The sequence below is a fragment of the Mustela nigripes genome, chromosome 13 (assembly GCF_022355385.1).
Source record: "Mustela nigripes isolate SB6536 chromosome 13, MUSNIG.SB6536, whole genome shotgun sequence".
Taxonomy (NCBI): Eukaryota; Metazoa; Chordata; class Mammalia; order Carnivora; family Mustelidae; genus Mustela; species Mustela nigripes.
The window spans coordinates 131,045,962-131,062,302 of record NC_081569.1 but is presented as its reverse complement, the minus strand read 5'-3'; the positions used below and the strand labels follow the sequence as shown (position 1 = coordinate 131,062,302).

Here is a 16,341-nt window from a genome sequence, read left to right as displayed (position 1 = left end):
GTGTGGATGAGTGAGGTAGTTTTGTCAGGTGGTAGAGGCGGTTTGGAATGGAGTGAGGAATGAGTGGAAGATAGGAAATGTAAATAATGCTTTTAGAGCTCAGCAGTTTAGAGGAAGAGAAGGTGGTTGCTCGAGGGAGAAGTGGAGTCAAAGTGTTTTGTTTGCTGTTAGACAGTAGACTTGTTTGTGTTTAAATTCCAGTGGCAAAGATGGGAGACACAGGTGAAAAGTGGTGAAGTATAAGTAAGCATCCTGGGAAGGAGGGGCCAGGGTTTAGAACACAAGTGTGCTGGCCTTATGTTGGAAGGGAGAGCCACTGTGTCGTAAGCAGAAGATGGGGAGAACAGGTGATGGTGCAGGTCTGTGCATCGGTGGAAAGACGGGGGAGTACCTGTGTGTTACATCAGAGCGTTTCCTTTTCTGTACCTCTTCAATTTAAATTGAATAAACATATCAGCAAGTGAAGAAGTAAGTAAATAATGCTTTTAATGTGAACAGCCACCAAAACTCCAACATGATTTAGGAATTAAGTTGTTTATTCTTGGGGTGCCTGGGTGGCTTAGTTGGTGAAGCGTCCAACTCTTGATTTCTGCTCAGGTCATGATGTCAGGGTTGTGAGATCAAGCCTCGTGTTGGGTTCTGTGCTGGACGTGGAATCTGCTTAAGATTCTCTCTCCTGGGGTGCCTGGGTGGCTCAGTGGGTTGGGCCTCTGCCTGATTCAGGGTCCCGGGATCCAGCCCCACATCCGGCTTTCTGCTTGGTGGGGGGCCTGCTTTCCCCCTCCCCCTGCTTCTCTGCCTGCTTGTGACCTCTCTCTCTGTGTCAAATAAATAAAATCTTAAAAAAAAAAAAAAAAAAAAAAAAAAAGATTCTCTCTCCTCTTCTACCCCTACCCGTTAAAAAAAAAAGTTGTTTATTCTTAAGGACACTGGTTTCTTCTTTGCCTACCCAGGCCATCCTACAACAAACAATCAGCCCAGATCCTGTCCCCCATAATCCAGTGTGTTTTGTTAAATACCACACTTGTGCTTTTCCTGGGTTCTGGCAGTCTTAAATATATTCCTGTTGTCAGCTTGGAATTCCTAAATGCAGGAGTGTTTCTAATTGAGATTTGGAGGATAACCAAGAATAAGAATTGTTTGTATTTACAAAGTGACTTACTTAAGAAGTGGACAGTGTTCTGGTCTTAAAGATCTTAGTTTGTGGTTTCTTACGCTCTTCAAAATAACATCTAATGTGGGGAAAATAGGTTCTAAAATGTAAATGCCCTGCTGGGTTTTCTTTAGGATAAAAACGGTCATATAGCATTGTAGAGGAATGAGAAATGGTGTGTGAAATGCTTAGCAAAGGTCTAAGTAAAGAAAGTACATGTCGTCCTAATGATGTAGCTGTATACACAGTTAGACGTCTGACCAGAGACTGTGAGAACCAGAGATACTGCTTATCTAACTGAAAATAATTATTAAAGCTGCAGAGGGTTTTTTTGTAATTTTTTTTTTTTTAAGATTTTATTTACTTATTAGAGAGTGTGGAAGAGAGGGACAGAGGGAGAGAGATAAGCAGACTCCTTGAGACCCTGGAATCAAGACCTGGGCAAAGACAGACACTTAACTGACTGAGCCACCCAGGCACCCCTGTAGTGTGTATTTTTAAAAGTTAAATATGAACTTTATTTTTTTTTTTACCATTATAAAACAACACATATTCATTAGAGAAAATATAAAGAAAGCAAAAATCCAACAAAATCACAGTGTCCCAAAATGGTGGTCACTTTTAACATTTTAGTAAACATTCTTCCAAGTCATCCAAACATCTCTAAGAAATATTATAGTCATGTATGTACACACACAGACACGTATGCTTATAAATAGAAATTTTACATGCCTGGCATCATGCTATTCTTGTTCTGTAACCTGCTTTTTCAGCTTAGTTCATTGTGGACATCTTTCAGTGTCTGTGAAAACATAGTAAAATCATTAGTTTTATGACTATGCAGAATACCATTAGATAGTTATTTACCTAATATTTTGTTAATTCTCTCTTAGTGGACATTCAGGTTGTTTCCAGTGTTTCACCAAAGGAACTCATGCTGCAGTGAGCATCTTTTGCAAGATCAAAGTGAATGGCGCATTTAACATTTTTTTATGCATATGGACAACGTGACCTCCACACTTGTCCAAATAATATTTCTGAGAGTAGTGAATGAAAGTATTCCTCCAACTTAGCCAACACTGGATATTGTTAAACTTTTTAATATTCGCCCATTTTATAGAAAAATTATGTTTCAGTATTTTTTACATGCATTTCTTTGATCTCTAATAAAGTTGTGTTTATTGGTCACATGTTTTCCTCTTTTATGAATTTCCTGTTATCATACTTATCTATGTTTCTGTTGGTGTCAGGTTCCCATTTTTGAAGATTTTATTTATTTATTTGACAGAGATCACAAGTAGGAAGAGAGGCAGGCAGAGAGAGAGGGTGAGGCAGGCTCCCTGCTGAGCAGAGAGCCTGATGTGTGGGGCCTGGTGGATTATGACCTGAGCTGAAGGCAGAGCGTTTAACCCACTGAGCCACCTGGGTGCCCCAGCTTCCCATTTTTTAAGGGGAGGAAACTGAGGTCTAAAGAAGTGAAGTGACTTTCTCATGGTCAGCCAGCAATTTAGGGAGAGATTCGGTAATCATAGCATGCTGGAGCTGGAGGGGGATTTTAGACATCAGTGAGTCCCAGCCCCCTAATGTTACAGATGCAGAGACAGGCCTAAAGATATTAGGTGGCTTGACTAAGGACAGCTACACAGCTCAGTAATGACAGAACCAGGAATCTGAATCATGTGTCATGAAGAAGAGGAGGCAAGTACCATTTTTGAGCCTGCTGTGTTTCTTACATGTTTTCTCATTTAATTCTCATTATTATTTTAATATAGTTGACGCTTGAATAATGCAGGGGTTGGGGCGCCGAACCCTCCTGTGCAGGCAAAATCCTCATAGAACTTTCGACTCCCCCAAAACTTAATTACTAATGACCAATTTTTGACCTGAAACCTTAACCAATAACATAAAGAGTTCATTAACAGATATTTTATATGTTATATTTAAATACTGTAGCCTTAACAATAAAATAAACAGGGAAAACAAAATGTTATTAAGGAAATCATAAGGAAGCAAAAATACATTTATAGTACTGTACTGTATTTGCCAAAAAGATATCTACAGTAAAAGTGTAGTTTAAACTCGTGTTGTCCCAGGGTCAGCTGTACTCCCATTTGAACAGATGAGGTGACCAAAGTTCTTCTGTTCAGAGAGCTTCAGGGATTTGTCCAGTCACACACCTAGTTATCCACAAACCTGGACTGGAATTCAAGTCTTCTCATGCTTAATCCAGGGATATCATTTGCCTCATAAAGTTATAACAGTAGACATTTTTCTTGACTTCACTTAAATATTCATTTGATAACATATGATTTGCCTCTTAAGAACTTATAAAACCATGAGAGACTATGGACTCTGAAAAATAATCTGAGGGGTTTGAAGTGGCAGGGGGGTGGATGGGAGGTTGGGGGGACCAGGTGGTGGGTATTGGAGAGGGCACGGATTGCATGGAGCACTGGGTGTGGTACAAAAATAATGAATACTGTAATGCTGAAAATAAATTTAAAAAAATGTAGTAACAAGAAAAAAAAATAATACTCTGCCTCTAGGGGCGCCTGGGTGGCTCAGATGTTAAGCATCTGCCCTTGGCTCAGATCATGATCTCCAGGTCCTGTGACTGAGCCCAGCATCCATTCAGCCCAGCAGGAAGTCTGCTTCTCCCTGTCTGCCTCTCTCCCTGTTTTTGTTCTCTCACTGTCTCAAACAAACAAATAAATAAATCTTTAAACAAACAAACAAAAACTCTCCCTCTGTTTAATAGTTCTTATTTGATACTGGATACCAACCAACCACTTAGGAACTAATTAAGGAGCTTTTCATTATAAGCAAAAACAGATCAGAGACCTCTGGGTGGCTCAGTCTGTTAAGCATTGGACTCTGTTTCAATTCAGGTCATGATCTCGGGTTCTTGGAATCAAGTCCCGCCTCAGCTCTGAGCTCTACAAAGAGTTGGCTGAAGTTTCTTTCTCCCTTACCCTGCGCCCCTCCCCGAGTGCTCACTCTCTCTCTCTCTCTCAAGTAAATAAATAAGTCTTTTTTTTTTTTTTAAGATTTTTTATTTTATTTATTTGACAGAGAGACATCACAAGTAGGCAGAGAGGCAGGCAGAGAGAGAGAGAGAGGAGGAAGCAGGCTCCCCGCTGAGCAGAGAGCCCGATGCGGGCCTCGATCCCAGGACCCCGAGATCATGACCTGAGCCGAAGGCAGCGGCTTAACCCACTGAGCCACCCAGGCGCCCCAGTAAATAAATAAGTCCTAAAAAAAAAAAAAAAAAAAGGAAAAAGAAAGGCAAAAACAGACCAGAGTCCATGTCTTACGGCTTATGGGTGAATAGATTTGCGATCCATGAGCTAGATATAACCCAAGTTTTTTATGGTAGAGATGTCTGGGTTGAAACTCTCAGTATTTCCTTAGGACCATCTTTAGTCCATAAAGAGTAAAATCTTAACATGTAAAATGAAAATGACATGTGGATTCTCTGAAGTGTAAAATGAAATCATCAAGGGGTCAATAGGAACGAAATCGAAACCATGTCAGTTACATCCTCCGTATCTCAAAAAAAAAAAAAAAAAAGTGCCTGTTAACGTTCATTTCTTGACAGGTCTCAGAATTTCAAAATCATATTAGAGCTAATTTGGTTGAAGCTTCATCCTGCAGAGATGTACAGAGATTAGTATTGACTTCTGTATCACTTTGCTGACACTGTTGGTTTGCTTCACTTGTGTAGAAGTTAGTTGGTAAAAATATGTGTTCTGCATTTCTACTTTCCAGAGAGGTCTTGTAAATGTTTGGGTTGATGTTTTTTTAAACCTGCTAGTTTCATCTAACTCATTTGGGGAGAAATGAAAGAGTGTAGCATCTGATAGAATCCTCTTTTTTTTTCCCTTTACAGGGGATTTTATAGGATTATAAAATAGGGGGGCCAACAATTAACTCATATTATTCTAATCTTTAATCACGGGGCTCTGATAAGTTGCATTATGTAAGAAATAGACATTATTTCTTTGATATTTTTTCTGATTTACTTTCTTGGCGTAAGAGTTACACATTGATTAGCACTTACAGATTGTAGTAAAGTCAAGGGTTTTTGTTTCATTTTGCCTTTTTTTGTTTTTTCCCTTTTGTTTTTTCCTCCCCTCCTATAGCTTTTGTGAATTAAAAAATCAAGGTTGACTGGTTTAGGGCAGTGATATGGTTTAGCTGCACCACGTTTCTGCCCATGCCAAGATGGCCTTTAGCTCAGTCCACTCCTGAAAAACAAGTATCACCAGAAGTAATTCTTATTCTAGTATCAAACGTAACAGTTCTTTAAAATCTCCTTTGGAATGTTGAAAAGAAATCAAATGAAACCTTCAGAATGGTTATTTATTGGGGAAGAAGAAGCCTCCAATTTCATTCACCCATTGTAGCTCCACTTTCTCATTTTAATGCTCAGTCCACAGTGGCGATGGTAAGAGATGGCAGTGGAAGAAGGGACATCACCTTTCCATTTATTGCTTGTTGCAATTTGGCCTGTTTACAGACAGAACTGCTCTGGGGGTTCTTCCAGTAGAGAGCGAAGGAAATCAAGAAAGCAGGGAGAAATCAGCATTTACACATGACCTGTGAATTGGCTAATTTTTAACCCACAGTTAGTTAAGAAATGATTACAGCCTGAGGAGTCATGACCTCAACTTTTCATCAGCTCCATTGGATTGTGCCTCAGTTTGGAAATGAAGGAGGTATGCGGGAAGTTTTAATTGTACCTGTGTGATTTATCCCTAGTCAGCTCTTTAATTTCTTCTGGCTGTCTGAGGTTTCCGACATGCTGTAAATTTCCCCAACTTTTTCATTATCTGCAATTTCTTTATGACTCGTGAATCGGAGTGGAGAGAGAGTATGGATTTACAGCGGAGATAAACATGTCCATAAAGTCTGTATCTGTGTCAGTAATTGTACTGCTGTCAGTGACTGTCCTGTTTTACAGGCCTCTCTTGGGAAAGGAACAGGCTTCACTACCAGCCACACTGAAATGCTTGCTTTGATTTGCATTAACTTGCTGGGAGATTAGGTAGGAATGGTGGGATAGAAATTGATACTGGACTTTGGCCTCTCTTGTTTATTTGTTTAAAGTCAGATGACATTGTGTTGGATAACTGTGTATTGAAGATAGACCATGGACAATACTCACTTCCTAAGTGAGATGCAACTTGATTGAGATGGTAGATGTGACAAAAATGTCTTCGAACTTCTTGTTATGTATTGCCTTTAAGATGACTTCCATTTTCTATCACCGTTGATAAGTAAACTTTCTATTTTCCTTTTGTTAGTCCCCCCCCATGATTTATTTATTTATTTACTTGACAGAGATAAAGAGAGAGCACAAGTAGGCAGAGAGGCAGGTAGAGAGAGAGGGGGATGCAGGCTCCCCGCTGAGCGGAGAGCCCGATGCGGGGCTTGATCCCAGGACCCTGAGACCATGACCTGAGCTGAAGGCAGAGGCTTAACCCACTGAGCCACCCAGGTGCCTTTCCTTTCATCAGTTTTAAAGCACAGTATTTCTCTTTCAGAACATTCATTCCTCAAGTGGGGCCAGCTGGCGTTTTGGCGATGATTCCATCTGCCATGTCTTAATTCTCAGTTCTTAACGGCTCTTTGCTGATTGCTTGAAGTGGGGTGCCCTCAACCATTTGCTGTGAGAAAGGAAGTCTTAAATCATAGAGAAATTCTTAATATTCCGTCTTTAAAGACCCTTCAGGATTTGTCTAGTATTTTCTTAGAGGAATTGTGAAAGAAACCAAAGAGAAGTCCTTTAAAAATAGATGGAGAAGCAAACACACATATTTTTCTTCTAGTGCGTTTTGTATTGGAGCACATCCCTCAAGAATCAGAACTGTCCTTGCATACCCTGAACCTTCTGCGGGGCAGTTTAAAAGGATAGCGGGTGACAGTACAGTTTAACAAAGAGAGGATAAGATGCAGCATGAATCTCGACCCTCAGTCAGCCCACGCATCTAAGTAATATGGAGAGTTATCTAGTTGATTTTTCCGTACCTTTAACTTCTCTTCCTTCTTCTGCTTGCATTCTTTTTGCCATCTTTCTACCAGTAGATGGGAGAGGGAAGATTAAAGGAGAAGATATGATACAAAATTGTTTGGCTTCTTTCCAGAAGCTGCGGTGAAAAGTATGGCTAGAGAAAATTGTGGCTAAAATGAAATGTGAAATTATCTGTGGTTTTAATTCTCTATGTCTCCTGTTGCCATAATAGAGTTTCTTCTGACTCAGCAAGGGATAAACTACTTTCTTTGGGTGAGAGGAGTAAGCCACTCAGGCCCCTTATTTGTCAGTCAGACCTTGACCTTTTTTAGAATAGGAGCCTGCTCCGCGCTCATTTTCTTCCTTCCCATCACACCAAGCAGTGTTCCTCACAGAGTCAGTGACATTTTTAACCTAATTCTAGTTTGGGAAACTTCTGGCATGTGGCTTCCTAGGTCTGATTTAACAAACATACATGATAACCTAAAAATGACCAAACAAACGAAACCCCGAGATGTCTTCTAAACTTGGTGTTGTAACTTCTGGTTTTGTTTTATGAACTTAAAAAGTTTTCTTTAATGAATGCCTTATTGGAAGTGCTCAGCATTCATTTTGATGTAGACCTTCATTTTTTCTTTTGTCTTTTATCCATTTTATGCAATCTGGTTGTCTGCACACATTTGGACTAGGTTAAGGAGTTTCATCTATATGCCTGCTCACTTGGTCAAAAGAATGAGAAGTTTCGGCCTGATTATAGAAATAAGCCTTCTGATTTCTCAGGTGAAAGGCTTGTTATTACTATGACTATCCCCTCTCAGAAAATAGTTTTGGAGGTGGGGAGAGTATAGTATTCTAGCTTTGCAAGGGAAGCACTTTTCTTCTGGTTGGAGGGAAAAGAGTTTATGGTTTTCTGCTTCTCTTTCTGCTGCCATCAGCTGTCAAATTCAGGAAAAACAAGGGTCTAATTAGTCAACAGTATCTCAGTGTTGGAGAATAATAGCATGAACAAAGAAAAGAGCAACACAATAAAACATTATTTGAATATGAATTTGTGTACCTGTTATTTGCTGAATGGCTCCACAGCAGGAATTGATGACTTTGTATTAAAGGGTTAATAAATGTAGGCACCAGAGAATGATTCCTGAACGTGTCTCCAGACTAAAAAACGACAGGCAGTTCTTCCTCACTTTCCTCAATCAGGCTGAGAATGGAACCCAAGAGTAGCCAGGCTTGAAACTAAAGGGAGGGCTCGAGTATTGATCTGTTAACTGCTTGTAGAAGAGACCCTTCTTGAGTGAAAAATCCTCAAGTGGTGTTTTACTTTTTAAGATCTCAGACTTCCTTGGCTCGTATAGATTAAAAAGTGTATTTCAGATTTCCAAGTAAAAGAATATTAATGCCACAAATAGGTCAAGAAAGAAGCTTCCTTTCACTAACTGAAGAAGATATGTCATTAAGCCTTTTTTTCTTCCACAGTTCTTTTTATGAAAACACATTTTAAATACCCCGTGAGCCTCTCACTGCCACACGTATGTATATGTATATATGTATGCATATACATGTACAAAAATATGTGTACTTTTAAAAATATTTATTTTTTAAGTTTCTCCTTGAACTGTTTGGACATAGTTTCATGCATCAGGCACTTTACCCCTCAATACTTCAGAACACATTTCCTAAGAATAAGGACAGTTTCAGGGGCACCTGGGTGACTGACTCAGTGGGTTAAAGCCTCTGCCTTCAGCTCAGGTCATGATCTCAGGGTCCTGGGATTGAGCCCCGCATCAGTCTCCATGCCTGCTTCTCCCTCTCCTTCTGCCTGCCTCTCTGCCTACTTGTGATCTCTGTCAAATAAATAAAATCTTTAAAAAAACAAAAAGAATAAGGACAGTTTCCTACATAATAATACTATAAGTATTTTTTAAAGATTTATTTGTTTATTTATTAGAGAGAGGGAGAGATGGGGTGCCTGGGTGTCTCAGCTAAGAGTCTGCCTTTGGCTGAGGTCATGATCTCAGGGTGCTGGGATTGAGCCCCACATTGGGCTCCCTGCTTGGTGGGGAGACTGCTTCTCCCTCTTACCCTCCCCCTTTGCACACACGCTCTTTCTCTCTCACTCACTCACTCAAATAAATAGATGAAATCTTTTAAAAGAGAGATAGGGAGAGAGAGGGCAGGAACAAGGGGTTGGGGGGGAGAGAAGAGGAAAGAGGGAGAAGCAGACTCCCTGCTGAGTGGGGAGCCTGACGTGGGGCTCGATCCCAGGACCCCAGGATAATGACCTGAGCTGAAGGCAGACACTTAACCGACTGAGCCACCCAGGTGCCCCAACAATACTGTAACTATTATGTCCAAGAAATACTAACAATAATTGCAAAATATCTAATATCCTTTCACATTCAAAATTCCTATTATTCCTAAAAATCTTGTATAGCTTAAAAAAAAAAAAGATTTTATTATTTATTTATTTAATCATCTGAGTGAGAGAGAGAGAGAATGAGTGAGCAGGGGGAGGAGCAAAGGGAGAGAAACAAGCAGACTCTGAGCTCAGCGCAGAGCCTGATGTGGGGTTCAATCCCATGGCTCTGAGATTGTAACCTGAGCTGAAATCGAGAGTCGGGCACGTAACTGACTGAGGTAATGTGCTCTTTTTTTAAAACCAAGATCCAGTCAAGATTCAGGCATTGCAAATGTCAGTACATTCTTTTTTTTTTTTTTATGATTTTTTAATTTATTCATTTGAGAGAGAGATTGAGAGCGAGAGCACAAGCAGGCTGAGGGAGGTAAGAGGGAGAGGGAGAAGCAGACTCCCTGCTGAGCAGGGAACCCCATACAGGGTTCCACCCCAGGACCCCAGGATCATGACCTGAGCCAAAGGCAGACGCTTAACCGTGTCAGTACATTCTTGGTAGGAGATAGAGCTGCACACCAGCTCTTTTAATAAATATTTACCAGTTTTTTCTTATGGTGAACATATATTTACTCAAATGACTATCCTTTTCCACTAGAATATTGAGTTTCAAGTTCTCTCTCTCCAACAAGCCTGTTTTATCAAGCTTCTTCAATCTGTTTCTGGTATTCTCCCCTTCTCCTAACCCAATTAGCTGTAGAATTGTTCTCTCGCCAATAACTACTCCACTCTGCAGTCAGAGTAATATTTTTGGAACGTGTTGGACATGTGGGTTCATTCCTTTCTTAAAACCCATCAATGGCTTCTCATTGCTCTTAAGAAAAAATAAGAAATTTTCACTTGGCCTTACTGCTCTGCATGATCTGGCGTTTCTCACACCATGCTCGTCTCATGCCATGCTTCCCTCTCTGACTATGGATTCTACAAATTCCTCAAGAGGGAAAAATGAGTTAAAGAATCTGGGGAGCACCTTTTGGAAGAGATGAAACTTGAAGTAGGACTTCATGGCTAGTATTTGCATATGGGAGGGAGGAAGACACTTCAGACCGGAAGCAGGTTTTAATATGGATTGGTTAGAGTACTGGAAACATGGTGTTATGGAAGGCCTGAAGGACCAAGCTGGGGAATCATTTTCAGAAGCCTGATAGCTACCTCCAGGGAGAATTGAAGGGTGTGGTGATGGGTGGGAGGGACTAGCTAGGACCCTGTTGCAATCCAAGAATGCAGTGCTGCTTGTACTAGATAGTCAGAGTGAATGCAAGAGAGAGGGCGATTGAGAGATCTTTGGAGGGAAAGGAAGATATGAAACTGTAACAGACTGGAAGGACACAGAGTCAAAATTATTTTAAGATGTGAAGCCCCTGTGACCAGGAGAATACAATTTAGGGTGGAAGTGGGGTGAAAAGTGTTAAGGGGTCACTGAAATGAATTGCTCAAACATCTGTCAGTATTATTGGCTCAAAAATTGTGGCTATCATGTCTGTTAGTTAGGTTGAGGTTCAGCTGTAACATGTAACAAGAAATCCAAAGTAATTGTGGCTTACACAGAGCAGAACTCTTTTTTTTCCACAAAAAGGAAGGCTTGAGGTAGACAGGTTGTGCACATCACTTATTTTCCTTTAAGCAGCTTCCTGGAAGTGCCAAAGAACTTCATCATCTGGACCAACCTAGCTGCGAAAGAATGTCATCTTTTATTCAGGGCTGTAAAATTGCTGGCTAAAAATCAGGGGTTTTGTTAATAATGAAGAGGGGGATAATAGGTTGGGATAAGCAATCAATATCCCCTGCTGCAGGTAACAGGAAGCCTGTGCAAAGAGCAATGATGGGTCCGTAGAAGTAGAAGAATGTGAGGTGATGGTTATGTTGCAAAAACTCAGAATTAGTGAGTTTAGAGGTGCATGGATGGTTGTTAATCTGTGAATTAGACTTCATGCTTATACCTTATTGATTATGTTGTGTGGATTATAAATAAAAGTAAGGGATTGATTTTCTTTACCATATGGTATGTTTGGTATTCCAAAAGTCAGTAAATGCATACCCAGTGAGTCCTTTTAAGAGATCTTGCAGACCTTTTTTTAGGGGGTGGGAGCTATTTTTCTAAGGAATTAAAATCTCAACTTAAAAAAAAACTTTTGGGAGACAAACCAATCAAAAATGATCTACTTTTACTAACTGACCCCTTTTTTTAATGGTCAGCTAATTAATATTTATACCTACTCAGCAGGTTCTGGTTAGATATTTTTAGTTATGAAGTAAAACATTTCGGTTCTCTGATTTCTATGTATTTATCAAAACAGATTCTAAGAGATTTTTTTAAATTATTTTAGTAAAATTCTCTTTTATGCAGTTAGCCTGGACTAAACAGCAGTGAATCCAAGGCTAATTTTTATTTTCACTGTATCTCACATAGCCTTCATTATAATAGGGTATCAGTGTTATTGAGTCAATGGTTCAATTATTTCTGAAGCCCAATATGATGTAGGCTCTGGAAATATTTAGAAGTTAAAAGCAGTCTTCATTGTTGAACATAATCAAATTTGCTTTATAGCCAAAAAAAACCTTTAATGTCTTTTATTAAAATATAATTATAATTAACTTCATATTATTGATATAATAAGCTATTTTTACAATGATTTTATTGCTAGTTTTAACAAAAACTAGCCCCCAGAATACTTTTTGGCAAACGCATGAAAATAGTTTCATTTAGAAACATTTGTTTAAAATAACGCAAAATGCCAAATCAGTCTTTCAGGTTTATGCTATTGAAAATGGTAAACAAAAACAAAAACATGGGTGCCTGGCTGGCTCAGTCATTAAGCCTCTGCCTTCGGCTCAGGTCATGATCCCAGGATCCTGGGATCGAGTCCCGCATCGGGCTCCCTGCTCAGCGGGGAGTCTGCTTCTCCCTCTCCCACTTCCCCTGCTGTGTTCCCTCTCTCGCTGTGTCTCTGTCAAATAAGTAAATGAAATCTTTAAAAAAGAAAGAAAAGAAAAAACCGCATGGCATTTTACTTAATAGTTAAAGATGACTTCTTTACTTTCCTTATAGCACTTCGTCTCCTGCAGAATGTGTATGATTTCGCACTGCTTCTGGTGCCTGGATTCTCATCCTTTCAATAGGATCAATATTAAGCCAGCCTTCTTTACCTCCTCCATCCATATTAAACCTGTCTTGGAAAGAGTCTGTTTATTGGATAATATAGCTACATCAGGGCTCTATGACAATATCTTTTGCTGCCTAATTAACTCAGGAGCATTAGAACAAGATAAAAATGCCCTAAAGCCTCTTATCTGATGTCTGGTGAAACCTTCTGAAAGCGGGAGTACCATTAGTTTATGTTAGAAATCAAATGGCTCTCTCCCGTGCAGGAAGTACTGATTAAACCTGAAGGGTCCCTGGAGGACTCTGCAGCTGTCACAGGGGTAGTGGCTGTCCCTCACCGAAAGAGAAATCTGGGCCAGAGGTCCCAGTGGGGTGGTGCTTTAAGAACTAGCACGTGGCTGCCCCAGCTGTTCTGCTTTGCCTAATGAATTGTTTTACAAGAAGAGGCTGGGTATTGTCATCACGAGCTGCCTTCCTTAGAGACCGGAGCAGGCCAAATAATAAGTAATGTTAGTGATGGTAATTGAAATGTGATGGCTCTCCCGGGATCTTCACGGCCCTAGAGCTGGTTGGCACTTGTGGATTGTCTTTCCTACCAAGGCCCTTTTGAAGTGTGCCTGCCTTTCTTTCTTTCGGTTCCCGTGTTACATAATAATGTGTGAATTTTCTTCTCTTCCTCCCCACCGTAGAAATTCATTGACAGAAGCAGTCTTAGGAACATTGCAGTAGCTTTAAGTACAAATAGAACAGGCAGTAGCTTTAAGTACAAATAGAACAGCTCTGACTTTTTTTTTTTTCTTTTTTGGTGCAAAATGGTGGTTTTATTAAAGCATGGGCACAGGACCCACGGGCAGGAAGAGCTGCTGCCCCGGGACTGTGACGGGCAACTGATTATATACTTTGCGGGTGGGGGAAGTAATGACAAAAGGAAGTTCTGAAAGGATTTTCATGTACAGCTTTGACTTTCAAATTATCAACACTGCAAGAGTAAAGAAGAGCTACCACATACCCTTAGTCTCTTGAAGACTACTGCGGAGATCTCTCTAGGCTTTAAAGGAATGCTTTACTTTTTTTTTTTTTAATATTTCTTTAAAATTTGATGATTATTTCAGAGAGTGGGCAGGGGCGGGGAGAGGGAGAAGAAAGAGAGAATCTCAAGCAGATTCCCCACTGAACGTGGAGTATGGGGCTTGATCCCACCACCCTGAGATCATGCCCTGAGCTGAAACCAAGACTTGGATGCTGAACCGACTGAGCCACCTGGGTGCCCCTAAAGACCACCCTAAAGGAACATTTAAACTTACACAAATAACTCACACTCTTAATTTAAAATTCTTTAAAATAGCATAGTAGGACATAAAGTGAAAAGTAAAAGCCTTGCTTGCTGAACTTACTGGACATTTTCTATGCATAATCAGGTTTATATGTTACCACATACAGATGAGATCACAATATATGAACTGTTTTGCGACTTGCTTTTTTACCCCACAGTGTAGCTTAGGTATCTTTCCACAGTGATCTAGATAGACCTACCTCATTGTTTCCCAGTTGCTGTATAAAATTTTATTGTATTGATGTGCCAATTGTAGACTCTTACTAGATAGTTTGACCTGGACCTGTGAGTGGATGCTTATTGTGCGAATTGGTTGCACTCATGGATTTGTGTTCCCTTTTACCTCCGTGATTTTACTTTCTTTAGGAATGTTCCGAGACCTTTAAAATAGGAAACAGTGGAGATAAAACTTTTGGGGAGGGGTAGTGTGAGTCTTGTCATACCACCAGCTGGACATTGTGTAGTGATATGTACCTACTGCGTGTCTTAAATTCTTTGCTTAGTCCAGATAGGTGGGGAAAACAAATAGCCCTTAATGGATGTTGTCTTCAGGCATTAACCAGAGGCTTCCTCTCAAGTTGAATGAGTGTTCTCTCCCTAATTTTCTACTTCAGAAGTTCCAAGTATCAAGTTATGAATGCATTAATGGACTCTGGAAATGATTTGTCAGCACGTGAAAATGAGGACTTGGGTTTCTTGTGTTAACAGCTTGGCTAACAAAGCAAGTTTATACCTTGTGAACTTTAGGGGCCTTGCTGGGAGTGGCAGTGTGATGAATGAAGCAAAGCAATTTTCCAGGAGCATTTCAGGTCAGTGATGGGAGAAATCACTTGTCTTCTCAGGCAAACTAATTTTAGTTGCATCTGTCTTCAGTAGGATCTATGCAGATAGAGTGATAGAAATTGTCACTTCCAACAAAAATAGGAACATTATATGTCTTTTTAAAAAAGATTTTATTTATTTATTTGACAGAGAGAGAGATAGCAAGAGAGGGAACACAAGCATGGGGAGTGAGAGAGGGAGAAGCAGGCTTCCCACTGAGCAGGGAGCCTAATGTGGGACTCGATCTCAGGATCCTGGGATCATAACCTGAGTCGAAAGCAGATGCTTATTGACTCAGGCACCCAGGCGCCCCACATTATACGTCTTTTAACTCAAAGCCCTTTAGATTCATTCTCTCAATACTTCAAAGGTCTGATTTGCCCAATCATTATTGAAAAGATGTCTTACTGATAAGTTGTGAGATGCCAGCTAGTTTTTTTTTTTTTTAAAGATTTTATTTATTTGGCAGACAGATCACAAGTAGGCAGAGAGGCAGGCAGAGAAGGTGGGGGGGGGGGAAGCAGGCTCCCTGCTGAGCAGAGAGCCCAATGTGGGGCTCAATCCTGGGACCCTGGGATCATGACCTGAGCTGATGGCAGAGGCTTTAACCCACTGAGCCACTCGGGCACCCCAGATGCCAACTAGTTTTGTTTCCAATTTCTCCCGTGTTATTTTCCTCTCCTTGATGCATTTGAATTGATGCACAGTGCTTAACTTAATAATTGGAGGCTATAATATTTTTTAAGATTTTAAAAAAATTTTATTTATTTATTTGAGAGAGAGAGACAGATAGTGACAGAGATAGCAAGAGAGAGATCACAAGCAGGGAGGAGAGGGAGAAGCAGGCTCCCCTCTGAGCAGGGAGCCTAACGTGGGACTCTATCCCAGGACCCTGGGATTATGACCTGAGCCGAAGGCAGATGCTTGACCTACTGAGCCACCCGGGCGCCCCTGGAGGCTATTATTAGTAACAATTCCTATTTACCTCTTGTCTCAGCATTCAGCAGATTCTTGAGACAACATGGGTATATTGGGGATTTCAGTGGCTTTTGTGGGGTATTGGAGATTCTTTAGACCTGTGCTCTTCAAAATACTAGCCACTAGCTGCATATAGCTGTTAAAGTTAAATTAATTAAAATAAAATAAAATAAATTTAATTCCTGAGTCATACTTGTAAATGCTTAGTAGCCACATATGTCTAGTGGCTTCCATATTGAACAGCATAGACAGAGAACATTTCCAGTAGATAGCACTACTCTGAAGGTTGACGAACTTGGCCCATGGCCTGTTTTTGTATTCCCTATGAACTAAGAATGGTTTTTACTTTTTAAAGGGTCATTGAAATAAAACAACAACAACAAAAACAGAAAATATGAGACAGAGACTGATTGTGGCCTGCAAAGCCTCATGTATTTATTACTTAGCCCTTTATAGGAAAAGTTTGCTGACCCTTGGACCTGTGCCTACTTCGCTTAATAACATTTCAGCTTTCTGGTAAGTTAAGGTT

General features: G+C 40.3%; 1 protein-coding gene across 6 annotated transcripts in view; it reads left to right on the top strand.

The window, feature by feature from the left end:
- LIN52 (lin-52 DREAM MuvB core complex component) overlaps positions 1–16,341 on the top strand; it is a 162,283-nt gene that overhangs the window by 39,985 nt on the left and 105,957 nt on the right. The window contains exon 6 of one of the 6 annotated variants that reach the window (XM_059373763.1): positions 14,760–14,821. The exons of 4 other annotated variants lie outside the window; for them this stretch is intronic. In XM_059373763.1, the coding sequence (XP_059229746.1) occupies positions 14,760–14,785 (26 nt within the window). In that variant the 3' untranslated portion in view covers positions 14,786–14,821. Of the gene's footprint in view, positions 1–2,046; positions 2,301–14,759; positions 14,822–16,341 lie in introns of those variants that run through there. One more of the 6 variants, XM_059373761.1, reaches the window with a different exon arrangement.